At 38.1% G+C, this 26,538-nt stretch overlaps 10 protein-coding genes across 10 annotated transcripts; 6 read left to right on the top strand and 4 right to left on the bottom strand.

Annotated features, from left to right (window-relative positions):
• Positions 1 to 45: 45 nt before the first annotated feature.
• BDF20DRAFT_826842 (uncharacterized protein) lies at positions 46 to 1,238 on the bottom strand (the record flags this gene model as incomplete). The annotated part of the gene is made up of 5 exons (XM_053078114.1): positions 46 to 159; positions 246 to 507; positions 643 to 770; positions 803 to 822; positions 926 to 1,238. 5 exons carry the CDS (start codon positions 1,236 to 1,238, stop codon positions 46 to 48), a joined length of 837 nt encoding a protein of 278 aa, XP_052932457.1.
• Positions 1,239 to 1,493: 255 nt separating this feature from the next.
• On the top strand, positions 1,494 to 2,995 carry BDF20DRAFT_893884 (uncharacterized protein). Its single transcript, XM_053082376.1, has 6 exons — positions 1,494 to 1,596; positions 1,670 to 1,730; positions 1,805 to 1,881; positions 1,986 to 2,067; positions 2,153 to 2,354; positions 2,679 to 2,995. The coding sequence occupies exons 1-6, from the start codon at positions 1,555 to 1,557 to the stop codon at positions 2,863 to 2,865; spliced, it is 651 nt and encodes a 216-aa protein (XP_052932458.1). The 5' UTR covers positions 1,494 to 1,554; the 3' UTR covers positions 2,866 to 2,995.
• Positions 2,996 to 3,130: 135 nt separating this feature from the next.
• Positions 3,131 to 7,087, top strand: BDF20DRAFT_152288 (uncharacterized protein). Its single transcript, XM_053074807.1, has 4 exons — positions 3,131 to 3,869; positions 3,941 to 4,166; positions 4,230 to 6,784; positions 6,875 to 7,087. Exons 1-4 carry the CDS (start codon positions 3,198 to 3,200, stop codon positions 7,046 to 7,048), a joined length of 3,627 nt encoding a protein of 1,208 aa, XP_052932459.1. The 5' UTR covers positions 3,131 to 3,197; the 3' UTR covers positions 7,049 to 7,087.
• Positions 7,088 to 7,125: 38 nt separating this feature from the next.
• On the bottom strand, positions 7,126 to 8,863 carry BDF20DRAFT_907954 (transcriptional regulator TACO1-like protein; the record flags this gene model as incomplete). Its single annotated transcript, XM_053083430.1, has 6 exons — positions 7,126 to 7,540; positions 7,615 to 7,680; positions 7,766 to 7,946; positions 8,026 to 8,131; positions 8,221 to 8,235; positions 8,792 to 8,863. The coding sequence occupies 6 exons, from the start codon at positions 8,861 to 8,863 to the stop codon at positions 7,126 to 7,128; spliced, it is 855 nt and encodes a 284-aa protein (XP_052932460.1).
• Positions 8,864 to 10,792: 1,929 nt separating this feature from the next.
• On the top strand, positions 10,793 to 15,138 carry BDF20DRAFT_826947 (ABC-2 type transporter-domain-containing protein; the record flags this gene model as incomplete). The annotated part of the gene is made up of 2 exons (XM_053078122.1): positions 10,793 to 11,047; positions 11,143 to 15,138. 2 exons carry the CDS (start codon positions 10,793 to 10,795, stop codon positions 15,136 to 15,138), a joined length of 4,251 nt encoding a protein of 1,416 aa, XP_052932461.1.
• A 1,811-nt stretch (positions 15,139 to 16,949) lies between these two features.
• BDF20DRAFT_893901 (major facilitator superfamily domain-containing protein) lies at positions 16,950 to 19,660 on the top strand. The gene is made up of 6 exons (XM_053082377.1): positions 16,950 to 17,454; positions 17,724 to 18,475; positions 18,591 to 18,729; positions 18,834 to 18,855; positions 18,951 to 19,532; positions 19,604 to 19,660. Exons 1-5 carry the CDS (start codon positions 17,028 to 17,030, stop codon positions 19,180 to 19,182), a joined length of 1,572 nt encoding a protein of 523 aa, XP_052932462.1. The 5' UTR covers positions 16,950 to 17,027; the 3' UTR covers positions 19,183 to 19,532; positions 19,604 to 19,660.
• A 17-nt stretch (positions 19,661 to 19,677) lies between these two features.
• On the bottom strand, positions 19,678 to 20,250 carry BDF20DRAFT_893909 (uncharacterized protein). The gene is made up of 2 exons (XM_053082378.1): positions 19,933 to 20,250; positions 19,678 to 19,852 (listed from the first exon to the last, which is right to left on the bottom strand). Exons 1-2 carry the CDS (start codon positions 20,019 to 20,021, stop codon positions 19,738 to 19,740), a joined length of 204 nt encoding a protein of 67 aa, XP_052932463.1. The 5' UTR covers positions 20,022 to 20,250; the 3' UTR covers positions 19,678 to 19,737.
• Positions 20,251 to 21,725: 1,475 nt separating this feature from the next.
• Positions 21,726 to 21,997, top strand: BDF20DRAFT_790721 (uncharacterized protein; the record flags this gene model as incomplete). Its single annotated transcript, XM_053076189.1, has 2 exons — positions 21,726 to 21,829; positions 21,931 to 21,997. Coding segments are annotated over 2 exons (171 nt in total), but the record flags the coding sequence as incomplete, so codon positions are not given.
• BDF20DRAFT_152488 (uncharacterized protein) lies at positions 21,800 to 22,773 on the top strand. Its single transcript, XM_053074808.1, has 2 exons — positions 21,800 to 21,842; positions 21,931 to 22,773. Exon 2 carries the CDS (start codon positions 22,055 to 22,057, stop codon positions 22,658 to 22,660), a length of 606 nt encoding a protein of 201 aa, XP_052932465.1. The 5' UTR covers positions 21,800 to 21,842; positions 21,931 to 22,054; the 3' UTR covers positions 22,661 to 22,773.
• Positions 22,774 to 24,160: 1,387 nt separating this feature from the next.
• Positions 24,161 to 26,095, bottom strand: BDF20DRAFT_826927 (lung seven transmembrane receptor-domain-containing protein; the record flags this gene model as incomplete). Its single annotated transcript, XM_053078121.1, has 5 exons — positions 24,161 to 24,995; positions 25,118 to 25,205; positions 25,392 to 25,482; positions 25,565 to 25,657; positions 25,739 to 26,095. 5 exons carry the CDS (start codon positions 26,093 to 26,095, stop codon positions 24,161 to 24,163), a joined length of 1,464 nt encoding a protein of 487 aa, XP_052932466.1.
• Positions 26,096 to 26,538: the final 443 nt, after the last annotated feature.

The following is a 26,538-nucleotide window of genomic DNA, read 5'->3' on the forward strand; positions in this document are numbered from 1 at the left end:
GAGATGATTATATCATGTGAGCTGATCTGATTCCCGATGACGCTATTACAGAGACTGAATGATATTCGAAAAGCCTATCAAAGAAATCCCAATGAAGAAGAATAGAGTAACATTTCTTTGATTATGATGGTCTAATTTAACAGCTTGAGGAAGCATGCTCTGCATGCAAAATCAGTTATACAATGTATGTAATTAGTATTCCTAGCAAATCTAAGCAAATACTATTGTTTTCGAATTAACTCTACCTGTATTGCAATGAAGCACAACATTCCGCTGACTACACCAAAAGTAATTCCGAATAGATACTTGTTGTATATTTGATCTAGTTCTGTTATTGTTAGTAAGCCTAAAACAGCGCCTAATGGCTGGGATAATCCGCCCAGCAAGGAAGCGTAGATGAAGGCAGCAGAACGTGAGTTTATAGCGTGGAATAAAGGTAGAGATATCAGGAATCCTTCAACAAAGTTATGGATGGTCATTGCTGCAGTGACCTTTAATCCCAGTTGACTTGATGCTTCATTTGATATGAACATTACCAGACCCTCTGATACCAAGAGTATAACCCGCATTATTTATGTTAATATCAAAGTTTGGATCACAAGATTGTCAAAATCTTCAACAATAAACACAGCATAATACTACTAACCTGGAAACTTGTGAATACAGATAGCAATAGCGGTCTGTATACCAATAGATAGAAAGTCTTTCTTATGATCGACATGACTGGCATCTCCTACTACAACAGTTCCATATTCAACATCATGATTATGCTGCTGTTGGTTGTGATGGTTATGGTGAGCACTATCGTGGCGATGTTGGTGGCTATGATGATGGTTATGATGGCGGTGATCCTGGTTATGTTGATTTCGTGCTAAGAGAGCTTCTTCTTCTTCTTCATTTTTGTTCAATGAAGCGGTTGCATCACAGGTGTGAATAGCATTTGGCGTAGACCATTCTACTATATATGATAAACTTATTGTCAAGAAAACTCCAATGAAGAAGCATGCGAAAGTCAATAAGTTAGAGTTAAGGTTTTGATGAGATGCTGGTAGCAGAATGTAAAGTGAGTTGAACAGCAGAACGCCTCCACCCAACGATAAAGAAGCTGATATGAAGTGTTTATTTTCTAGTATTCGTCGTTTAAGAAAGATCAGACTGGCACCAGCTATACATGCGCAGGAAGAAGCGAGAACTAACAACCAGCCGTCTTTTGCTGTACTACTGCCGTACAAAAACATATTCTTTGTATTGATAATCGCAGAAGTGAGGAAAAGTTGAAAAAGAAGTATTCATGTCAGGCTTATATAGGCTTAATTATTGTATAGTCTGATGAGATATTGAAAAGGAAAGATACAATAAGTAAGTATCACTTTGCATTTTTTTCTTTTGCAGCAAAGCACAGTGATGAGCATAAATTTATTTACAATAAAGTAGCAGAGCATGTACGTATTTATCCAATTGAATGATGTGTGACGAATAAGTTGTTCTGAATCTTCTTTCTCCCCTTTTAATTTCTCACATACCTTTTACTTCCTTTTTCATCTGCAAATAGCGATGGCACTCTTTATAGGCAAAATTCCACACCACATCAACGATGTAAGTTTTAGGACATATAAGGTTAAGAAATTATCTTTCAGGTTCTTTAAAGCTTATTATTAATTGATCGCAGCGTGAGCTTGAGGACTACTTTGCAAAGTATGGCAAAATCTCAAGACTCAGTCTAAAGCAAGGTAGATTACCCATCTACAACAAATTCTTCAATCTATATCAACCTTGCTAAGAGTGTCTCATCCTTTCTGATTAGGTTATGGTTTTGTGGAATTCGCAGACAAACGCGACGCTGAAGACGCTTTGAAAGAAACCCGTGAAGGACAGAAAACAGTACAGCAGAGTCCCCTTTTCCTTTTGATTGTCTTGCGATTTTTCATTAATGCCCAGTTTGAAAACCTAAACATCCATCGTCCTTCTATTATCTCTACTATCAGGAATTTATCGTGGAATGGGCAAAAAATAATGGTAATAGAAGAGTAACAGCCGACAATCAATGCTTCCATTGCGGCAAAGAAGGTAATGAAACTATATGGCGTGTGATATCATCATTGATGAATACAATATAACTAACTCAACTCTATGTATACTTCTTCATATTTAGGTCATTGGGCGAGAGACTGTACCCAAAAAGGCGGTGATCGTGATCGTGATCAAAATGCACGTAAATACCGGGAAAAGGCCTATGCATACAACAACAGTGGAAGCGGCAGTAGCTATCACAGGAACATTGAAGATAGATCATCTACCTCATACCGCTCCTCTAATGCACCTTTGGATGGTAGACACCGTGATGAGAGACGAAGGTATTTTCATTCAACTACCCTTAAACCCCAAAAATATGCTATCCCATGTCATGTTTCCGTCTATCTTGTACCCTGCTATTCAAGACGGCTGCAAAATGAGGGGACGATGATGATATCTTGCAGGTTGAATTTCTGACATCATCCTTCTGGCTTTTTTCTTTTCTCTTTATATTACAAAATTCTCTATTTCTACGGCCTATCATTAACACATAAATTGATGACCCGGTTGACTAATATTCATGAATTTTCTGTAAGTATTTAATTTGAAAAGACTCGGAAGATATACATTTATTAAACGTAAATACATCACCATAGTACGTACAGCAACAGAAATGATAGACGTCCCTATGACCGTGATGACCGTCGCGCTTCGTCCCCCCATCGTGACACTTTTCACAACAGCAATGATAGAGGTCCATCATCTAGATATAACGATAGAAGTGAAAGACGTGATTATGCTGGACACCCTGGCGATGGTGAAAACAGAAGAAGATATGACAACAGAGGCTAAGCATTTACAAGCTGTTACAGCAGAGTAATTTTTCCCCATTCATGATTGTTATTCTTTCAATTAATCATTATTCATAGTAATAATTATTTTCTTGATGACGAGCCTATTCAATAAAAACCTAGTTACGCTGATTATTAATTAGCAGTTTGACTAACTGCTAAGACCCACTTGCCCTAATAATGATGTTCTTAGCGAATCAAAATTCACTTACCCGTATTTGTTTTAAAATCCAAGCAGGTATGAGCTTAAAATTGTAATTCTGCAACTTTTTCATTGAGGAACATTTAACTTGGTTTTTCTCGCCTAGAAAGAATTATGTGTAATTATAGCCAATGGTGCTAATGGTCAGGTCTTTTCGAAGTACAGTCAACATACTTCAATGGCTATGCTTCTCTTTTTTCATTTTATTATCAACTTTTGCTATTTATTGTGTGGATTCCACACCAGCCTCCTCACAGGAGATAATTTTATATCATCATCAGAAACGTAGTGCAGAAGGAGCAGAAACAAGACTTCAAACAACTCAAAGTAAGGGACATAATAAAAGCCGTGCCACCTCGCTACAGCAAGATTTCCCCGATGTCCCCAGTGATCTGTATCCCACCAACTTGGTATTAGTGTCAACATTAGACGGTTCCATTCGAGGCATCGACCGGTTTCAAGGCGATGTTCACTGGACCCTGAAAGGAGGACCAAGTAGTTCTCTTATTAAGTCCAATTCCAAATTTGAAACACATCAGCTATATAAGTCAGGGCCAGATTTCAGCAATAGCTATGAGTCTGAAGAAGAAACAGACGAGGAAAAGTTATTTGATGATGACACTTTTGATGATGTTATAACTGATGCTGATGACTCTTTTGAAGCAATGGATGATAATATACAGTTACAAGAGTCAGTTTGGGATCAAACAGACAATGATATGAATGAGTCAGAAATATATTATATTATTGAACCTCAAAATGGAGGTACATTATATTTGTATGAAGATGGGCAACCTTTAGAAGTAAGAAAGCAAGCAGTTAGGCATGGTTAAAATAACGTTGAAAGGCTAACTCGCAAGATTTATTTTGATAGAAACTGCCATTCACAGTTAAAGAAATTGTAGACACCTCACCATTTCGTACACCAGATGGCACAACTTATATAGGGCGAAAATCAACGCTAATGATTGAAATCGACCCACGAAATGGAAAGATATTGCAGCAAATTGATCTCAACAAAGTAGAAGATAGTTCAAAATATCCGCTTTCAAGGCAACATCAATTCCAGACGAGTAAAACCATTCTGCTTGGTAGAAATGGTAAAAAACTATCTGTTTTACTTTTTTTTTTATATTTGATTGCTAAATTGTTGTTTTCAATAGAATACAAGGTGGCTATATTTGATCACCGTTATAGAAAGTTATGGAACGTAACCTACAGTGAATATATACCAAACAAGTTAGAATGGGATGTTCCTTCCACTACAATTCCTACAGATATTTACATTGCTCCGGATGCACACAAAGCTATCACAGGCGTCAACATGCAAGATGGTCATTTAATGTGGACTCGAGAACTACCATACCCAGTTGTAGATGTATTTGATGTATTTAGAAGAGAAGATTATACTTTTGCAGTCTCTAAACAAGCACCACCAAAATCACTGAGCAAAGGACCTATTGGAGATATGCTTAGCTTAGTCGTTAGGGACAGAAGTGATAATAATTACACCATTTCGACAGCTTATGTGGGTATTCATGATGGTAGCCTATATGCTCTTTCGAATGAAAACTACCCTTTAGTACAAATTTCGCAATGGTCATCCATGTACACAGGCAGAAAGCCAGGCGATACAAGCCCATTAATAGAAGGCAGCAATAGCAGTAGGCATGACTCACTTGCCAACGATACGTCAGAGAAGATTAATGGTGAAAAAACCAGTTGGACTCAAAAACCTCATGAGTTGTGCTGTCATGGCTGTGAATACCATACCGATTGTCTGATTGGGCAACATGTCGTTCAAATGCTGATGGGAGATGATGATATAGTAAACGACGAGTATCGAGATTTATACTTACCACCTTCTGCGTCACCAGGGATCGCTCTGCCTTCAACATCTTCCAATCACTTACATGCTCCTTCGACTGTCGCATCTCCCTTACCACCTTCAACAATACGACAATATAGAGTTGAAGAATTGGAACCTTACCTCATTAATGACTCATCTCTAGGAGCAACAAAAGATAGTTTCTTCAATAATGGGCTTGGTCAATTTTGGAAAAGTTATTTGCTTATTAGTTCTGTCATCATCTACGTTTATCGCGAACGCATTATGACTTTTTATAAAACTAAAGTGGTTCATAATTGGAAGCAAATCATGAAAAGGCGAGCCAAGCAAAAGAAGAACAAAGCAAGAATTGCTGCTGTTGTGAAAGCAGAAAAAGAAAAAATCCGTCGTGAACGAGCTGATTCCATTACATCTGTTGATAACAACCAACATGTTGATCATAAGACAGCCATCAAGGACAGATCCACTAACAATGTGTCAACAAATGTGACTGAAAAGATTACAGAAAAGCAAAAAGAGAAAGATGAGGACAAAAAATCTGCGGGTTTGTTGAATCACGGTTCAAACGCACCGAAAAAGATGAATGAAGAACTTGAGAAACAAAAGCAAGAACGATCTTCTGAAAATGATACAGTGGTAAATTTAGCAAATAGACGACTCATAGCTGTTAAGCAAAAAACAGGGCTAGATCTTGAAAACTTCAAACAAGCCAAATCTCGTGTATTAGAAATAACAGATACCGTCTTGGGGTACGGTAGTCATGGTACTGTTGTCTACAAAGGTGTTTTCGATGGTCGAAATGTTGCTGTCAAGCGACTTCTTTTAGACTTTTACGACGTGGCACTGCAAGAGGTCAAATTACTTCAAGAAAGTGATGACCATCCAAACGTTGTGCGCTATTTTTATAAAGAAGAAACAGATCGCTTTCTGTATATTGCTCTTGAACTATGTTTTGGCTCTCTTGATGATTATATGGAAAGAAGCCTTCCTATACCCGAAATGCAGCTTTGTGATCGCATGGATCCAGCTGATATACTGTTGCAGATGACATGCGGTCTCCAGTATTTGCATTCCCTCAAAATTGTCCATCGTGATATCAAACCGCATAACATTTTGCTGGCTCCTGTAAAACATAGGATATCAAAAGATAAATCGCAAGTACGTGTCTTAATTTCTGATTTCGGTCTTTGTAAGAAGCTCGATGGTGAACAAAGCAGCTTTAATTATACAGCAGCATCGCCTGCAGGTACATCGGGTTGGCGTGCGCCTGAATTATTAGCTGGTGCCTTAGCAGCTACTTCGTCAGATACAAGCCTAAGTAGTCGAAGTCTACGAGATTTATCGTCTCAACAGCAACTGCAAGATCCAAACTTAATGATGGGACGAGTGAAAGCAACACGAGCTATTGACATTTTCTCGGCTGGCTGCGTGTTTTATTACGTTCTGTCTAATGGTGACCATCCGTTTGGCAATCGTTTTGGACGTGAAAATAATATATTGAATGGTGACTATGATCTCAGCAAATTGGATCATATGGGAGAAGATGGTGTTGAAGCCAAAGATTTAGTGACGAGGATGATCTCGTCTCAACCAAAGCTGCGACCCAATTGTGATACAATATTGTCGCACCCTTTCTTTTGGTCCAATGCCAAGAAACTGGCGTTTTTGCAAGATGCTTCTGATCGTTTTGAGATTGAAGAGCGTGATCCTCCTTCACGCCTGTTACAAGATCTCGAATCCAATTTGGATACTGTAATATTCAATGATTGGTATAAGCGCATTGACCGCGTGGTAGCGAACGACTTAGGTAAATTTAGAAAATATGATGGGAAGAAAGTTCGCGACTTGCTGAGAGCATTACGAAATAAGGTAAAAAAAAAAAAAAAAAAAAAAAAAATACTCATTTAAGTTGTTGTGAACCAATATGTACTAATCACTGTTTACAATCATACACGTTAGAAACATCATTGGCAAGACTTGCCTGATCCAGTGAAAAAAGTATATGGTGAACCACCAAATCAATTTTTATACTATTTCACAACTCGATTCCCTCATTTACTATTGCATACCTACTACGTTGTCGCCAATCATCCTGAGTTGAAAAAAGAAGGCTCTTTGGGCCAGTATTTCTAATTCTATCAACTTTGTACATTCGCACAACCATTTTGTACTAATTATTTCTGTCATGTTTATTTATATACAACATTAACTTAATTTGCAAAGCTTGCATTTGTATGTATCTTTACAACATCCGCCAAATTTTCCATTCTTTCAAATGTTTTTTCTACTGCTTCAATTGTCTCCTCATCGTTAACTTCTACCGTACTATTTGGAATGTATACAGGTCCGATTTCTTGGACTTCATATTGACACCGATCCATCAGAGCCTTTGAAACATTATTAAGTTCCGAGAACTCACAAATCACCTCTATCAGGTTATCAGTGTTTCCTTCGGTTTCTCCTTCAGGTGCAGTAATTTCGTCTGCTGGTATTTCTTCTATATCTTCCACACCGCACTCAATTGCATGATCCATTATCTGTTCAAAACTATGTCCAGATTGTCCCGCTGTAAATGTCACTTTTCCTTTTTTATCGAATAAATAACCCACAGACGAGACAGAACCACTTTTAAATTGCAAAAATACAAGTCAATAACCCACATCACTTTCAACAACTCATTATACTATGCTCGTACCTACCCTACTCTATTTAATACTTCTTTCACTTCTTTCACCGTACGTGATTTGTTGTCTGTCAATGTTTCTCTATTGACAATCAAACATTTGCCGCTCAATAAAACTGTTGGAGCACGCAACATCAAAATTAGGCAAGAATACTTATTAAACTTACACAATCATCGCTATCCCCCCTGGACCAACGCATTCGTAAGTCACTTTTTCTAAACTATCCTTATTTTTATCCAAGGCTCTTTTCAATGCATTTTCTATGGTATCTTTCGGCATGTTGGCTGATTTTGCTCTGTTCAAAGCCGCCTGTAACTTGTTGTTAGTAATTGGATCAGTCCCGCCAGCTATATAGTGCATTCATCATGCTGATAGTTAAAGTAATGTTTTTGATGTTTTAAAATTTCTTAGCTCTCTCTATCGTACCTTTGGCAGCAGCGGTTATTTCAAGGCCTATTTTTGAGTACATTGAACTTTTTTTGGCATCCTTAGCGTTTTTGGTATGCTTCACCTTACTCCACTTATTGTGTCCCTAAGACAGAAAAAAAAAAAAGAAAGAAGGATGTCAATTTGCACGATCCTCATCGACCCGTAATGTGGGGAAACAGATTCCTCTCCTACAGCGAATCGTTGTTGCTGAATAACAAACGGTGAAGGCTTCCAGAAAGTGTGTTGTATTGTAGGATAGAGGTTTTTCTTATAAGCAAGCGCAAATATTTGGCGTCTAAACATTGTCAACTGTGCTCCAATAACAAAAGAAAATAATAATTTAAGGTACAAAAAGCCCTTGTTTTGACAGCTGCTGCAAATCAAGGCTGTGGTTTTTGCCCCACAAAAAATTGTCCAGATATGGCTCAACTAAAAAGACTTTTTAGATTCCAGATGGTTTAACTCGTTGTTTACGACTGTAATCCAAAAGTTTATTGATTACCTTTAACTGCCTTTTTGTGCAAAAATTACAGGTCGTTCGTTGTATAGCAGCCGAGTTGAATTATATTGCACATCGGGCTGTAACATTATCCAAAGATAAAGACTTTGAAAGCTATTCTGGAACTAGTTAGAAGTGAATAGCCAATTCATAGTAGTATAAAAAAGAACCCTTATCACGACCGGCTATACTGACTACATACAGTAGACAGGACTGGTGAAACTAGCATTGCGACCGAAACAGTTACAAAACTGGTTGACTTACGTTCAGTCTGCGAAGTTCTAAAATGGGAGGGAAGCATGTGTGAATGTCACTTTTTGTCTCTTTATCACCCATTCATAACTCTGTAAACCCATTTTTGCCTTGATCGCTTCTCTAGAAGATACGCTCTTTCTCAGTAACTGTTATAGTGTAGGATTCTTGACGGCTCAGCTGGCTTCGCTCCTCATTGTAGCACTGCTCATACACCTGCGTAATCTGAAGCAATACATTGCATTTCAAAGGGTACTCACTTAGTACGATGAATGGTATCAAATCGGGAGTAGCAGTTGCTTAAAGCCATGATGGTACATTAATTTCAAATTGCACTGTACTTGTCAAGATGTTTCGTCTATCAAATGTGTTAGTTGCATCTATTCTGTTAAGCTTTACGTTAATCTCTACACTTTTGAGGCAAATGCTTTGGTGTCTACATTCTTTGAAGTCAACGGAAAAAACTGAACCATTGCTGTATTTCTGCTTCGGTAATTCTGAATCAGATAGCTTTCTGAAAATTGTCCTTGCCAGTAGTCCATATAAGAGCAAATATGTGTACCTAAAGGCTATTAAAAAGAGAACTTCATTTTGTTAGTTTCCAGATAAATGTCTGTTACACCAATACACAATCTGAATAGATCTCAATCAACGTTTGTTGTCGATTTTTAACCATTTCTTTGAACTACCTTTCTTTTATAATAGAACCTTTATTATTGAGGGAAGGTCAATATTAATAAAAGAAACTAGTAAACCGCTACTAAATATGCTTATCCTCTATATAAACAGGCAAATGTTCTTAAAGGATTGTTCCTTTTCGATTTATTCTTAGACAAATATGCTTGTAGATTTTAAAGGTAGAAAATTTCTCGTTATGTTCTTTTCTTCTTTGCTAGTTGAAGGCAACTACAGAGGAAAATATTATAATACCGTTTATATCAATAGGAATGTATACTTTCCCTTTATCTATCCAAGCTGCTGCATTTATTGTGTAAGTATGGGTTCAATATTTCCTCTAACTTGGTCTTTGTAGTGGACTGACACACATCCTTGTCAAAATGACATGGATTAAAGTTATTTCCATTCAGTTCGATGAAATTTCTACAAATACTTGTGAATAAGTGAATTTATTGACTTGGTTCAGTGAACAAGCAAAAAAGCTTTCTGAATGTAAAAGGTTATAGTGATTCATAGACTCATCGTTGTTGATTGTTATGTATTTGACTAACAACCAGTTTTGTTGATGTTTGGAAACTGATACCAATGTTTTCCGGATTGATTTTATTCAGTAGTAGTTGTAAAGGATAAAGGTCGGTGATGCTGTTGTTCCTATTAGTGGGCATTTCAGTAAGTTTCCATACAAAGGGGCTCTATTTCCACGAGAATGAATTTTTGAAGGCCATTCTTGTAGATATCTTTCTTTGTATGTGTAGGCAATTGTGCGAAAATTTGAAAGTTTGCTGCGGCAATCTAATTGATCGTTGTTGACATTGATCCTTACCCAATTGGCATACCGATCAGAGCTTTCTGAAGGAGAAGTTGATCACTAAAATGTTTTTTGATTCAGTAATTGCTGCGGTAATCACGACTGTGCCAGTGCTGTTGGGGCAGAACAGGAACTAAAAAAAAAAAAAAAAAAAAAAAAAAAAAAACCAGAACTTAGACCATATAAATGTAGAACGTGTTTTTGTGATCACAGCTTCTTTTGTTTGCTCTTTTCCTCAAGAGTGATCTGATTTCACATATAATACCTTACCTACCTTTCATTTTTCCTTAGTGTTGATTCATAAGCTCGGTTATTTTTCATATTCAATGGATAACTCCTCTAAAAAGGAGCTTTGTACGCAGGAAGCGAGAAGTCTTGCTATTCGAGACCTACCCAACTATAATGATACATCATCCCAAAAGACAAAAATTGACACCACTCAAGATTTTGGTCATAAAGATAGTTATGGTGAAGCAGATGCTAACCAAGTCAACGTTGATGGTACATTACAATAAAAATAAGCTCGGATGAAAAAGTACTGCTTAAGTAATAAATTACTTTGCTCTATTCCATCAGATGCCATACACGAGTATCAGTCGATCCGCCGCGAATTAAGTAACAAAAATCAGCAAGTTACCCCTTCAGCTTTGGAAAATGGACAAGCGGACACCGAAGTTTTCAACCTTGATGAATTTCTACATGGAATCTTCAGAGAAAGACAAGCAAACGGCTTAGCTGTAAAGAAAAAACTTGGCGTTGCGTGGACCAATTTACGAGTAGAGGTAACGTATCTTGTCTATCCCCTTGTAATCGCTCAAATGAGAAGCAGTTTCATATAAGAACAAGTATATCGTATTTACTTTTGTTTTCATTATAGGGTCTTGGTGCTGATGCCTACACTATACCAAATGTTTTCAGTTACGTTACAAACTTTTTAGCTTTCTGGAAAAGATATAAAAAGAACACTTCAAGTACAAAAGTTATTATTGATAACCTCACCGGCTGTTGTAAAGATGGTGAAATGCTTCTTGTTCTTGGACGTCCTGGTGCTGGTTGTACTTCTTTTCTAAAAGTTGTTTCCAACTTACGTGATGCCTATACACATATTGGTGGTGAAGTTACTTATGGTGGTATTGACCATGAAACATTTTCAAAGCACTATCGCGGGCAAGTCTGTTACAACGAAGAAGAGGATCAGCACTACCCTACACTCACTACAAAGCAGACGCTTCAATTTGCACTTCGTACCAAAACCCCTGGCAATCGTCTTCAGAGCCAAACGAAAAAAGAATTCGTTGACCGTGTTTTGTATCTTCTGGGCAAAATGCTCGGACTAACTAAGCAGATGGATACTATGGTCGGCAATGCGTTTATTCGTGGTTTATCTGGTGGTGAACGAAAACGTCTTTCTATTGCAGAACAAATGGCTACCAATAGCTCCATCAACTGTTGGGACTGTTCGACTCGTGGTCTTGATGCAGCCTCTGCTCTCGATTATGTTCGATCTTTGAGGATCATGACTGATATCTTTAACATTACCACTATTGCCACTTTATACCAAGCATCTGATAGCATCTTTAAGCTTTTTGACAAAGTTCTTTTACTTGATGACGGTCATTGTATCTACTACGGCCCTGTTGCTAGAGCTAAACAATATTTTGAAGACCTTGGCTTTCACTGTCCACCTCGTAAATCCATTCCTGATTTCTTGACTGGTATCTGTAATCCGCTTGAGCGTGAAATCAAGCCAGGTTATGAACAAACTGCCCCTGCCCATCCTAGCGAGTTCCAAAACGCTTATTACGGATCTCCAATTTACACAAGTATGTTGCAAGATGTCGAAGATTACAAAAAATCAGTCAGCAACGAAAATAAAGCACAAGAATTTGAGAAAGCCGTACACGAAGAACATCAAAAACGCGCTAATAAGAAAAACCCTTATATCGCTTCTTTTTTCCAACAAGTCAAGGCCCTTGCCATTCGTGAACATCATTTGCTTATCAAAGATCGCGACTCGCTTATTTCTCGCTATGGTACAATGCTAATACAAGGTTTAGTTACTGCTTCTTGTTTCTATATGTCCCCTATGGATGGTCAAGGTGCTTTCTCCCGCAGTGGTGCCATTTTTTTCTCAGCTATGTTCAACACCTTCATTTCGCAATCTGAGTTAGTTCGTTTCTTGATGGGTCGACCCATCTTGGAAAAGCATAAACAGTATGCTCTGTACCGACCCTCAGCTTACTATATTGCCCAGGTCATCATGGATATTCCTTATACATTAGCCCAGGTTTTGATGTATAGCGTCTGCTCCTACTTTATGATGGGTTTGAACTTAACTGCTGGCAAGTTTTTCACTTCTTGTCTTTTCTTATTCTTCCTGTCCATGTGTATGACTGGTTTCTTCCGATTCTTTGGTTCCATAACTTCTAGCTTCTTCTTTGCGACTCAGGTTACGGGTATTATTCTTCTAGCCACTACAACCTATACCGGTTATACCATTCCTTATAGCAAAATGCATCCATGGCTCTCGTGGATTTATTATATCAACCCTATTACCTATGCTTATAAAGGTTTAGTGTCCAATGAAATGGGTGGTCAAATTTATAGTTGTGATGGTCCCGGTAATGCTATTCCTTATGGTCCTGGTTACGATAATTGGAACTATAAGGTTTGTACAATGCAAGGTGGAAACCCTGGAGAACCTTTTGTGCGTGGGGAAGCCTATCTTGAAACAGCCTTTTCTTACCATGTCAAAGACATATGGGCTCCAGACTTTATCGTTGTTGTCGCTTTTTTTATATTTTTCACCATTCTCACTGCGATGGCGATGGAGTTTGTCAAGTTGAAAAAATCATCCACTCTCACGAAGCTTTATGTCCCAGGAAAGGCTCCTAAGCCTCGTACAATTGAAGAAGAGAACGAACGGCGTAGTAAGCAAAAAGAAGTTACTGAGAATATGGACAAGATTTCTACTGGCACTACTTTTTGTTGGCAACATGTGAATTACACTGTACCTATCAAGGGCGGCTCCATTCAATTGTTGAATGATATCAACGGTATTGTTAAACCTGGTCATTTGACTGCGTTGATGGGCTCATCTGGTGCCGGTAAAACGACTCTTTTGGATGTCTTGGCTCGTAGAAAAACGATCGGTAAAGTGGAAGGCGATATTTTCTTAAATGGTGAAGTGCTTATGAATGATTTTGAGCGTATTACTGGCTATTGTGAACAAATGGATATTCATCAGCCTGCCGTTACTGTTCGTGAAGCTCTTTGTTTCTCTGCTCAGCTTCGCCAGCCTGCTGATGTACCTATTGAAGAAAAGAACAATTATGTTGAACAGATCATTCAATTACTAGAAATGGAAGATATTGCTGATGCCCAGATTGGTTCAGTCGAAAGTGGTTTTGGTATTTCTGTCGAAGAACGTAAGCGTCTCACGATTGGTATGGAACTGGTCGGGAAACCTCAATTATTATTTTTGGATGAACCTACATCTGGTCTCGATGCTCAAAGCTCTTACAACATTATTCGTTTCATTCGTAAGCTGGCAGATGCAGGCTGGCCAGTTCTCTGTACCATTCATCAGCCTTCTGCAGTTTTGTTTGAACATTTTGATCATTTGCTGTTACTCGTAAGAGGTGGCCGCACTGCTTACTATGGTGAAATTGGTAAAGATTCACGCACGATGATTGAGTATTTTGAATCCAATGGTGGACCTACATGCTCTCCTGATGCCAACCCTGCTGAATATATTCTTGAAGTTGTGGGTGCTGGTACTGCTGGTAAAGCCACTCAAGATTGGGCGGACATTTGGGCAGCATCGAAGGAAGCCAAAGCACTCGAAGCCGAACTTGATGAAATCTCCAAAAAGGTGAATAAAAGCCCTCATCGTGAAGCTCGTACCTATGCCACCTCTTTTAGTACTCAATTCAAGCTTGTCTTTGGTCGTATGTCGCTTGCTTATTGGCGATCTACTGATTACAATGCTGGCCGTTTCATAAATGTCATGTTCAATTCTATTTTGACTGGTTTTACCTTTTGGAAGCTTGGTTCATCTTCAACCGATATGCAATACAAAATTTTTGCTTTGTTTGGCACATTCATTATGGCCTTCACGTTGATCTTTTTGGCACAACCCAAGTTTATGACAGAGCGAACATACTTTAGGCGCGAATATGCCTCTCGCTATTATAGCTGGTTTCCTTGGGCCGTCTCCGCCGTTTTGGTTGAGCTTCCTTATGTCGTCTTTTTCGCAGCCTGCTTTATGTTTGGCTTCTACTGGACTTCTGGTATGAGTACTGCGTCTGCTGCTTGTGGATACTTTTATATTTCCTTTGTTATGATTGTATGCTGGGCTGTTACATTAGGTTTTGTCCTTGCTGCCGTCTCTGAATCTCCTACTATGGCTGCTCTCCTTAATCCTACTGTCCTATCCATTCTAATCTTATTTTGTGGTCTCATGCAATCTCCGAAGGCTATGCCCAAGTTTTGGAGTTCTTGGATGTACTGGCTTGATCCTTTCCACTATTATATTGAAGGATTGACAGTCAATGAATTAGAGCATCTGAAGATTACTTGTACGGAGCAAGATTTGTTAAGGTTCACCCCTCCCCCAGGCCAAACTTGTGGCGAATACACTGCTAATTTTTTTGCTTCCGGAGCTACAGGTTATATTGCTAATCCTGATGCTACGCAGCCAGAACAATGCGGTTATTGCACCTTCAAGTCTGGACCTGAATTCTATGAAACAATGTTAGGTTGGAGCGCTGCCAATAAATGGCGTAACTTTGGTATTCTTATTGTCTTTTTAATGTTCAATATAGTTGTATTTCTTGCGCTTGTATATATGAAGAGAAGAGCTTTACGTTAATCAATGGCTGTCATAATTTATTTATTTGATTGATGTTTATCAATCTTGTATATATATACTTTATTCACAAGTTTTTGCTCTAAAAATTACATAATCTACCAGTATTTTTATACACCATACTCTTTATAATTTTCTTTTTCCTTGATATCAAAAATTATATAAACAGAGTGATTAAGGAGAAGTTGTCTTTCTTTTTTTTTTTTTCTTTTTTTTTATTTAACCATTTTTATTGTACGCTCTCAAAGTAGATTAAACCCGCTTTTTCTTTTCTTACTGTTTCCTACAATATGACTCAAGAATGGTCTATCAAGAAGCTTTATTGGAAGCCTTCGTTTAGATGATGGGGCTAGATAGTTTTTGGGCTTCAACCTGGTAAATGTGAAAGGTCGAGCGTAATTGAAAAGAAATATTCAAAAGCTACACGAAACTGTATGCGGGTATCTTTTTGGATTTTTGTGCTTATATATCGTGCATCTCAGTCATGCGATATACTTTGCAACATATTCTCTTCTAAAAGGGCTCTGAAGAGGTGAAATGACCCAAGGATTCTAATGGTCAAGGCAATGTTTTTGTTTTTGATTCTACCCTATGTTTGAAAGTTTTTATCACTATTGTAGCTTTTGAGTAATCAATGACAAGGGTTCAATGACGTTTTGTAGACCCACTATGAACCAGTATATGGGGTATAAGCATAGCTGTCTTGCGTAGGGTTTACTGGATAGCAAATTTATAACAGCTTATTTGCTTCGAAAGTTGTTACCGGAGAAGCATGTTTTCAAATCTTTGTATGCCGAATATGTGGAGGGTTCGAGAATGTTTTTATTGCTAATGTACGATTGATTGTTCTGAGCTGAAAGAAATGTTTTTGACATAGTACTTTAAATGAGATTGAACTCGATATGGGCATAACTATACTACAGACTTGAACAAGCTCTTGGTACTACGGCTGGATTTACTTTCTAGTAGTTACCTATTGAGATTTCAAGTGGATATGTATGCAAAGTGTTGGACCAGAAAACAATGGATGTAAATCGCCTTTGCCTGAACCTGCCATGAGAGTTCTACAATTGAATGCGAACAGACTAATTGGGTTCGAACAATGAATATGCTAGGTTTATAACCGAACCTATAGACACAAGGTAGCAGCTTTTCAAGGTAGCAGCTTTTCAAGGTAGCAACTTTTCAAGGTAGCAGCTTTTCGAACCATGCTGCACCTATCAACATGCGTAAAGAGCACAAACACCTCATTGCTGTTGATTAACGAAGATAGCGTGCTCTTATTTTTTGGTTAGCATGTGCCAACGCGGCTTCCTACACAGTTTGAGAGTATCATATTTGCCTTAACGTATCACTTTATGCATTCATAAATCAACATTTTTCCATGATATTATACTACGGCTTGAAAATTTTTTATTTTATGGCATCTCGAATTGATTGTTTGCAACAAAGTGTACAATGCGCTGTCTATGCTGCAAAGACAGGATGGTACATGGTAGGACTGAAGTACTTCTTTAAAAGGTAAGCGCGGCATTAAAGCTGACATTTAACACGCTTATTTACCAAAGCTCCTATTAACTGCTTCAGCCATTTGTTTACAAGAGTGTTACGGGAGGTTTTCTGTAGCGTATAGGCAAATCATTCGAGTTGGCTTGACAGAAAATACTTACTCTTCATCTATTCATAGCATGTCTTATTTGAGGGATTTGCTCTGTGATTTGAAGATGATAAACTGATGATGTCAATTTAAAATAGTGCAAAAAATTAATAAAAATCCAATTTTGTTCCTCGTTAAAAATGGGCATTTCTGTTTCGTAATTTTTTATTCTGTTTTTTTTGTATTTTCCAGCTTTCTCTTCCGTTGTCGTTCTTTATCGGTTCATCATAGTTTGATGGTGCAGTACCTATTACCAAAGCTTTTATACGTTTGTTTATATGGCGTACTTGGTTCAGCCATACCCTATTTATCCATCTTTTATGCAGAAAAGTTACACTTACAATCACAGCAAATAGGTATTATCCTCGCTATCGCACCCTTTGTTCAAAGTCTAGCATGCCCCTTCTGGACAATGCAGGTAGATAAAAGACCCCACCGACACGGAGCCTTTATGGCAGCTTTGATGCTGATCGGTGGTTTGAGTATTGTTGCTATGATGTTTATACCCATTCTTTTCGGCGGTGGTGATGGAGGTAGGCCTTCTTCTATCTTGGCTATTACCATATCACTTGCTATTTCGTTTGCTTTCTTTGGTCAACCCGTCACTGTGTTAGTGGACAGTGCCGTGCTTAAAATTTTAGGCGACAATGCAATTTATTACGGTAAGTTGAGGACTTGGATTTGCATGAATTCAGGGGTGGAGGAACAACTTGGTAGCCTTTTTTTTTCCTTTTGACCGTGAAAAATTAAAGTGCGCTCAAGGCGGATGTACATGAAAGGAATAGAAGTAAAGCATTCCCTATTTGTAAAGTCAGAGAAAAAATCCCACAAAAGTGTAGGGCGCGGGAGGGAAGAAGAGGGAGAGAGCTTGTGCATGGAAGGAGTATGTCTGAAAACCAAGGGAATAAATTTTCATATATTCTATATGCAGGTGATCAGCGCTTATGGGGCTCAGTTTCAAATGGCGTGAACATACTGGTTGTTGGATACGTCATTGGGCAGCTTGGAATCAACTATGCTTTCTATATATTTGCTATTAGCGTGACATGCTTCATCATTACTGCACTATGCACCACTGTTACAACGAGCGATGGAAGCAATGTAACGAACGCCGATACTGAACGGGAACCACTTTTAAATGCTGCCCACAATAACAACAATAAGCAAATGAGAGGATACTATGCGGCCGATCCCACTGTGGACAACTTTATTAACGAAATTGAGCGCATGAACAGTACTGCAAGTAGTCGTGCAAATACGATCCTTGTTGAAGGAGACCAGAATTTGTTGGCTTTGCAAAGAACAACCACATCCATCGCCGTCAGAGATGTTCAGGATGAGGCAAGCTTAGTCATGGAGCATATGGACAGTTTACCACCACTGGGTCTTGCATTGTCGCAAATCCCTACGGTTGATTCTTCGTTGGCAGCTTTTGCAACTGTTGTAGAAGCGACGACAGAGGAGGAATTAGCAGTGAAAACGTTAGGCAGCACTATTTTTGGATCAGTGCAAGTGTGGACGTTTCTCATCACAGCCTTATGCTTTGGTCTGCTCTATTCAATGGTTGCACAATTTTTATTCTTGTTCTTCAAACAGGATCTTGGTTTAAATGCGTCAGTGATGGGTTGGACAGGACCTTTAGGGGGTGTGACAGAAGTTGCTACATTCTATTTCTCCCGAGCTGTAAGTGTAGAAAGTTGGAATCTGTATAATATCGTTGATGAAATCGGCGTGTGACATAGTTAATGGCAGTATCTAGATTTGCTAAAACGGTGTGGGTAACTTTTATACGATCTAGTTATTGAAGAAATTTGATGTTAGCACTCTTCTTACGTGCTCGCATTTAACCATTGTCGTAAGAAACCTGGCATACAAAGCATTGGTACCAAATGAGTCAGCAACACTATGGTTCGCTCTAGCTCTTCAACTCCTTAGCGGTAAGTGTTGGTTTTTTTTTGGTTTCTTTTTTTTCATTTTGCTGCGGGAAAGGATGGTTAAGAATGCTGAAATTGTTTGTCTTTATGGTTGCGTTTAATTTAAGGTTTTGCATTTGCATTGACCTGGTAAGTGTACATACTTGATGTCGTTGATAAGCGTTATTCCAACTAATGAAAAATCGGTCGATTGTTTTCAAAAACAAACTAACATTATACCATAGGTCGACTTGTGTATCAGAAGTCGACCAAATGTTCCCCGATCATCAACGTGCCATTGCGCAAGGCGTACTTGCAGCTTTATTTTCAGGTCTGGGCTATGGTTTCGGCAGTATTTTAGGCGGTTACGTCTTTGATAACTATGGTGCTCAATCCCTTTTCGATGCCTCCATCACTATCTCTCTTGTTAGTTTGGTCATCTTTTGGCTTGGTCGAATCAAGAGAGTATCTTCTTAAGCTGTTGCGTAAGGGTCTCTTCAGGACTTTTAGATAGAATGAAAGTCCAATTGTAGTAATGTATATAATCTCTGTATATGATAAATTGTTCAGCCTTCTTTAATAGAAAGTTCTTTTGTGTGTTTATTAAACGGTATACAACGTTAAACCAACACTATGGTCAAAAACCTTTTTTTATACCAATCTTGGGAATCTTTTAAGCTTTACAGGATCGAACGGCGATTACTAAATTCACACAGTGGTGGGGACACAGAGTATATTTTTTTTTTGGTGGTTGTCATAACTTCATTGTTTGATTTGAGAGGTTACAATAAACAAAAATGAATAAAGAATATAAAGAAACGAAAAGTCTCAATGTGTTCATGAGTTAAGGTCGAGCTTCTTCATATTCTTTTAATGAAGTGTAAATGAGTCATTATACCTTATAACGGTAATGTTGTATTTTATAGACTTGTGTTTGTTTATTTGTTTGTTTTCCAATAGTCATTATGGGTCCACCAATCGATAACACATCACCATTGTGGCTGCTGTGAAGAGAAAAAACTCAAAAAAGAGCTAATGATTCCTCGTGTACAAAAGTTTTAATATAAGAGGCAGATAACAAAAGTTTGTAACGAACAGTTTCCTTTCAACTACTTCTAAGACAGAAATCTCGATTTCCTGCAAGATGCTGCTGTGTTCATGCAAAAAATTGTATCTAGCATCTCCTTTTTATGATGTACAAAACTAGATGTTATGGTTAAGGCTTACCAATGAGAAACCTTTATGAACTGAAGCAAACAAAGAAAGAATATGCTGATGCAGCTTATCGTCCCACTTGTCAAAAGACATCTCACCATCGAGAAACGACAGAAATCATCTGAGCAATAGATAAAGTTGATACGAACTTGGGATCGGATTATTTGTGATATAGTTCGACAGGAAAGCAACCCAACTGGTTTAGAAGATGTACATAAGCTTTTATAACAACAACAACTATACCATTCAACGCAGTCATGACAAGGCTATTCGCTGTTGTTGAAGCTGTTGATTCAATTGAACAAGCACTTACCACAACCAGTATTGTTGTGGTAAAGCGGCTATCATCCACAAGTAATCCTATTTTATTCTATAAGTAACGCAATTTGAATATACATTGGCTTGTTTGAAACTGCCACTAGAATCATAATTCTTGACAGCTTTTTTTTTTCTTCTTACTGAAGTCTTCTTCAAACGCGTAAGAACCCAACAGTAGATTTGCTATCGATTCAAAAAACTCGACTTCAAATTGTACCCTCAACCAATGGATTGCCATATTGAGCATTGCATCGTGAATAAAGGCGGTGAAAAATTTATGCTTCTGAGTACAAAACAATTCACGTATTCTTTTTTTGTAAGAAACGAACTTTTTAGAAGTAATGGGAAAAGCTATAGAAAAAACGCAAAGACATTACCAATTGTACCACAGAAATCCTGTGGGTTTTCCATCGTATTTTAGCTTTTCTTTTGGTCTCCCTTTCTCAAATTATCACTCCTCTCCTCCGCCCCTCCCCCCCCCTTTTTTTTTTTTTTTTTTTTTTTTTTTTTTTTTTTTTTTTTTTTGTCTAGTCTCTTGGTTTGTTTGTTTGCAGAATGTTCACTTAGAGCAACCATTGTCTTTTTAGAAAAAGAACTTGCGTAGTTAGCGCAAAGAATGATGAAAGACTACAGTTGCTAGTCATCATCTATCAAACGGTAGTAGAGTATTGCAACATCCAATAAGTAGCTACTTTCTATGAAAGCAGTTGTCATCATTCTGGACAAAAGACAATGCAATCTAAAATAGCAGGCAAAACTTTCTTTTACGTGTAAAAGAAGAAAAAAAGCTAAATAAGAGTTCGGCTTTTGCTGTTACAAAAGAGTGCGCATAATTCGCTCCTGAATCATTGAATACACATGTGGCTTTATTTATGCCGTCTGTCTGTACTCCTACTCCTTTCTAAAACAATCTTGATTTACAGAAAAAGGTCGAGTTTTATGCCGTCAGAAGTGTTTTCATTATCTTTTTGAAGTGTTTACCCAAAATATGGCATATGATTCGTCTAGATTGAATGACAAGAAGTTCGGCTTCTGACGCATTGGATCATATGACTGTACAACTCAAAATAAGCTATTTCTTTCTTCTAATTTCATATAAATAGTTTTCCATTGTCTTCTATTTTCCTTTTAATTCTTCTGTATTTCAAAAGGAAATGTTCACAGACAATTTGATTCAGCAAACTACTACCGTCGGATCACCGGCTGGGGAGTTTAACATTGCAAAGTACCGTGATACGGGTTCACCTGCATCATCCGTTGGTTCCCTCTCCCCCTCTACTTGCACGCGCTCTTTGCTCATATCTTTACCATTATCATCATCACCATCATCATCATCATCGTCATCATCATCATCATCGTTATCGTTATCTTCTTCGTATTCTCTTTCTGGCATATGCTTGCCTCCACGACCTGCTGCTATAAACCACCCATCCAAACCAGGACGAAGTAATGTGGTATTCAATGTAGCAACAAAACCAAAACCCAAGAAGCAATATCAATGTCCCGAATGTCTAAAGATATTCAGTCGCCCTAGTGCGCTCCAAACCCATTCTTACACGCATACCGCTGAGAAACCTTTCAAATGCTCAAGGTAAGCATCTATCGTAAAGAAAAAAAAAAAAAATAGTTTTCACTTGTGTTAGGAACTGAAGGCTCATTCAACTGAAACGTGTTTATCCTTAACATCTTTAGTCCTAATTGCGGTCGTTCCTTCTCTGTCGTGTCAAACTTGAGGCGACATTTCAAGGTGCATCAAAAACAGTCTAATAAGAACAAACTCTCATTAGAAGACAGACTTCGCTGTGTTCGTCAGTTGATGGAAAGAAGTGATGCTATTCTCTCGGGTCGACAGCCATCCAACATGGCATTGGATAAGCTGAAGCCATTATCACCTGCTCTGACAGATCGGCAACCATTGTTATACACTCACTATCAGCAACAACAACAACAACAACAACGAACACCTTCACCTTCGCCACCTCCTCTCCAACAACCACCACCACCACAACAACAACAACAACAATGTACTGGTTACTGGTCCTACTCTACCACTACGGTTCTTCCTACTCCTTGTCTACAGCAAACGCAGCAAAAACAACTAGCTCCCTTCCTTTTACCCGCCATTGAACCAACCCAAATTGATAAAGATCTGCCGTCATTGTTTGCTTTCCAAACGACTACTCCATCCTCCAATGAAGGTTTATTTTTAAACTCTATGCTTAAGCTACCATTCTCTGGACCCAATATGAACATGAATCTGAACACTCATATTACTAATAACAACAGCAACAACAACAACAACAACAGTCACGATCAATATACCCATTCTGCTGGTGTTCTTACTCCTTATTCTGACTCTTCAGTGCTTATTTCGGTGGGCAAGTCAGATCCTTCTTACTTTGACTATAACCTTTATTGCTAAACAATAATTCATAAATGTAGACTCATACATTCTGCAACAGGAAATCTCCGTATTTATATACATCGTTTCTTTTCGCTACGGTTTAAAGATATTAACTTTATTATATGCAGTTAACAAAAAAGTAAACAAATTTGTTCTATTTCTCGAAAAAAAAAAAGCCAAAAAAATCAAACACCCGCCTTCCCCCCCCTTCTCCCCTAGCTTTTCCATTCTTTTGGTTACTTGATGCCCACGCACTCGTCGTCGTCAGCATTTCATTTCTCTGTTCATATGACATTTAATACATGTACCAACATACATCATATGTACACTTCGATGTATAATTTATTCTTTTTCGCCCAAGATATGAAAATAAAGAAAGTCTTGGTCACTTTCTCGAATTGTAAAACAGTCTAAAACGAGAAGTAGTAAAAGTTGTACAATCCAGGAACTCTAAGATCTGTATATGAATATTATAAAAACTGTGTCGTGACATACACGCAGTTTTTGTGGGATCATTGTGAACATGAAGGTTGTTTCGAACATAAAAAAGCCAAAGCATTTTTTTTCTTTTCTTTCAAGTTATTCAAAACAATGAAACTATTTACATTTTACAAACTTTTATTAAACGTAACAAAATGACAGATGAAAAATATGCTCTTCATAACATGATACGTAACAAAAAGTATGCAACAAGATTTATAAAGGGGAGTTTTGCGTACACTTTTGTGTCGTTCTTTTTTCCTATTAGGTAAATAATACGTACTCAAGAAGTGTATAGACAATAGATCTGTTTAACTCTGGATTTCATCGTTTTGATTGAGATCGGTCCGATGTTCAGCCCCTCTCTCTCTTTCTCTGTTTCTCTCTCTTTCTCTTTCTCTCTCTACATATATAATCATTTTCGCCTTTCCGACTATTATACTAAAACGTAATATTCTTTACAGCTTTTCTTTAACTCGGCTTTTTTTCAACAAGAGAGTACATTTGTGCACCAACACATTAAAAAATAAGCTTTTTGGTACATGTTACATTTGACTTAAAAAGGTGAGAAAGAAAGTGGTTTTTTCTGGTATTCTTGTTTGTTGAATAACCTTAAATGTTCTATGATTTGACTTATTTTGGTGAGTAATCGTTCCTTTGACTCCAAAAAAAAAGGGAGGAAGCAAGGGATGTGGAGCGAGGAAAGGGTATTACCATGGAAAGTTTTTCTTTGTTCAATCTTCTTGGTGATAATTCCTTCTATGTGTCCTTTTTTAGTAATACAATAAATCCTTTAAAAATTAATCTCGCCTTTCATCCCCTATTTTTATTCATTCTGCTTTTCTCGTTTAAGTAAAAATTCTTTCTATTTCATCGAAAATAGACAATAATCGGTCTATCGCCTAGCATTTTGAGTTAACCTAGCATGTTCGCTATCATCCAGACTGAAATCAAATCGATCCGGATGAATGAATGAAAAAAGTTAACCGTTTATCCTCTGAGAAACTTTACTTTCTGATCGAGAATGAGAACAAACACTTACTGATCATTTTCATCAAAATCATCCTCATCTTGTTCTACATGCAATAAGGCGCTTTGCTCAGCTCCTTTATTAGAACTTTGCTGGTAACCTTGTTTCATCATGCTACCCTTGTCATTCTTATTGCTCGAATTTTTCTGATGAAACAAAGGAGGATGATCTTCTTCTTCATCGTCATCCTCACTCAGTTCACCTCCTAAATCAAAGATAGCAGCATCATTGATGTCATGCTGATCGTGACGGTTACGGGTATTATTGAACGGTCTATTTCCAGTAGGATCATGTTCATCCTCATTGTCGTCTCCTGCTCTTCCAAGACGTTCCTCCAAATCCAGGGCTTCTTCTTCATCTTGACTGATTTGCATCAACCCGTACCTTGCATTGTTACTGGTAGGTCTCCACAGAATGACAATCACCAAAAAGACGACAAAATAAAGAATGTTCAGCAAACCATCCAACATGACCCAACGGTACTTCCAATTCTTAGCCGCCCAATCGATCTCCATACGACCTGAAAAAGCAAGCATATTGAAAATAAAGATGCCGATCACCGCAAAAACGGAAAACACAAGAAGGCGATAGAGTCGTTTATACATGGTCACCTTGACGTGCTGCTTACGGAGTTCGCAATCGTGGATCGTGCCTGTGATCGAATTGAGAGTCCAGACATAGAAAAGTGTCATAGTGATAGAAAGGGGGAAAATGACCAATAAAATCAGTAGACCCGCCGTTTCTGGCGACATGATCATTGTGCCGAGGGTATAAATTACGCCAAAGAAGAAATGAGTACAAGCAAGAATGATGCATTTCTTCATAGTAGAACCTAAACTGGGTCTAGTTTTTTTTTTAAGGAACATAAAAAGGAGAACGAAAAATGATTGGTTGGAAGATCCATTCACAGAAATAAGCAACTACGTAAAAAAACCTTCTTTTTAGGAGTAAAATAATCAACTTACTTGACAACGCTGTATCCCATACAAACGATCAGAAGCATGAAGAAAGACATACTAGCATTATAGGTGCCAGTTAGTTTATCATCGTAGACTAAACATATGGCCTTTATGAACGGCTCCTTTTTCACGTCTTCTCAAACCCACTATTTCACCCTTACCTCGTTCTTCCTGCATTCAATAACGCGACCAACGCCAATAAACCATAAGCTAAAATGAATGTGCATTAATAAAGTTGAGCCAGCAAATGCAGCCTATTCTAACTGCAATGATGCCTTACATGCTTTTCCTGACTGGTTATACGCCTCCCAGAAACCAAAATTGAACGCCATTTCGACTACAAGATAAAATATAGCACCGGATAAAAAGTGCTAATAGAAAGACATCACAGAATTTATTACGGAGACTGTGAGCAAACGATAGCCACTCACTCCCATTCTTTTGTCTTCTCACCTGAACAGGCAGAATATCAGACCAATTACGGTAGCTTTGAACGGCCCAAAAGACGCCAACTGCCAAGTAAATACCAGTAAAAACACCATACAGCTACTCTCCCCCCCCACCCAAAAAAAGCGAGTCAGTTACGTACCCTTGCTGACAGAATGATAACAAATACATATACTTTACAATCAATTTGGGGTAATCCACTGCTGGTAATTCACCATAAGCAAAACTCCATTCAACCCACGCTTCAAACTGGGTAGCATTATTACTCTCGGTTGGTACTAAAGCTACACAATAATACCCTGTGTATTCAATCTTATACAATGCCATTTCCGTTTGATTTCCTGTTAGAGGGAAGCTGGATGTCATGATACTCGTTGTATTGATTTCATTTTCTGGTAGATTGACAATAAACTGGCCTAGTTCCGATTTTTGACAGAGTTTATGCGAGACCGCTGTCGAGTCACAAACATAGATATACTGAAAAGCAATAGGAGTCGATGGGTGAGTATCAAGTAACACTTCTGGGTCATGGATCATTGTGTGATTTTACTTCTCCTGTTGATTCATCAAAGGCACCTAGACGATCAAAGTCTTTCCATTCATAAATAAGCAATGACACATTGCCTCTAGAACGGCTATCCAATGACACTACCATCATGTAGGCACAACAAATAACGGTGAGAGTAAATTAGGCTTTATTCTTTTATCTGAAAGTAGATCGACTCTTCTACGCTCGCTCTCTCGTAGTCTTTCCATCTGTGTGTGTGTGTGTGTGTGTGTGTGTATATATATATAATTTTTTGGTAGACTAACCTTTGATGAAAGGTTGTGATCCTCCCGGTATTGACTTTTTACTCCAAACACCAGAACATGATGTTGCTGAATATTCGTCACTTGTCTACAGGAATAACAGAGCAATGGTTTCAAGTTTAGTTTTCAGCCTCCCTTTTAGTCAACTGAACGAAAGGAAACGCGACTAT

The sequence above is a fragment of the Mycotypha africana genome, assembly GCF_025528875.1.
Source record: "Mycotypha africana strain NRRL 2978 chromosome Unknown BDF20scaffold_11, whole genome shotgun sequence".
In the NCBI taxonomy this organism is placed as follows: domain Eukaryota; kingdom Fungi; phylum Mucoromycota; class Mucoromycetes; order Mucorales; family Mycotyphaceae; genus Mycotypha; species Mycotypha africana.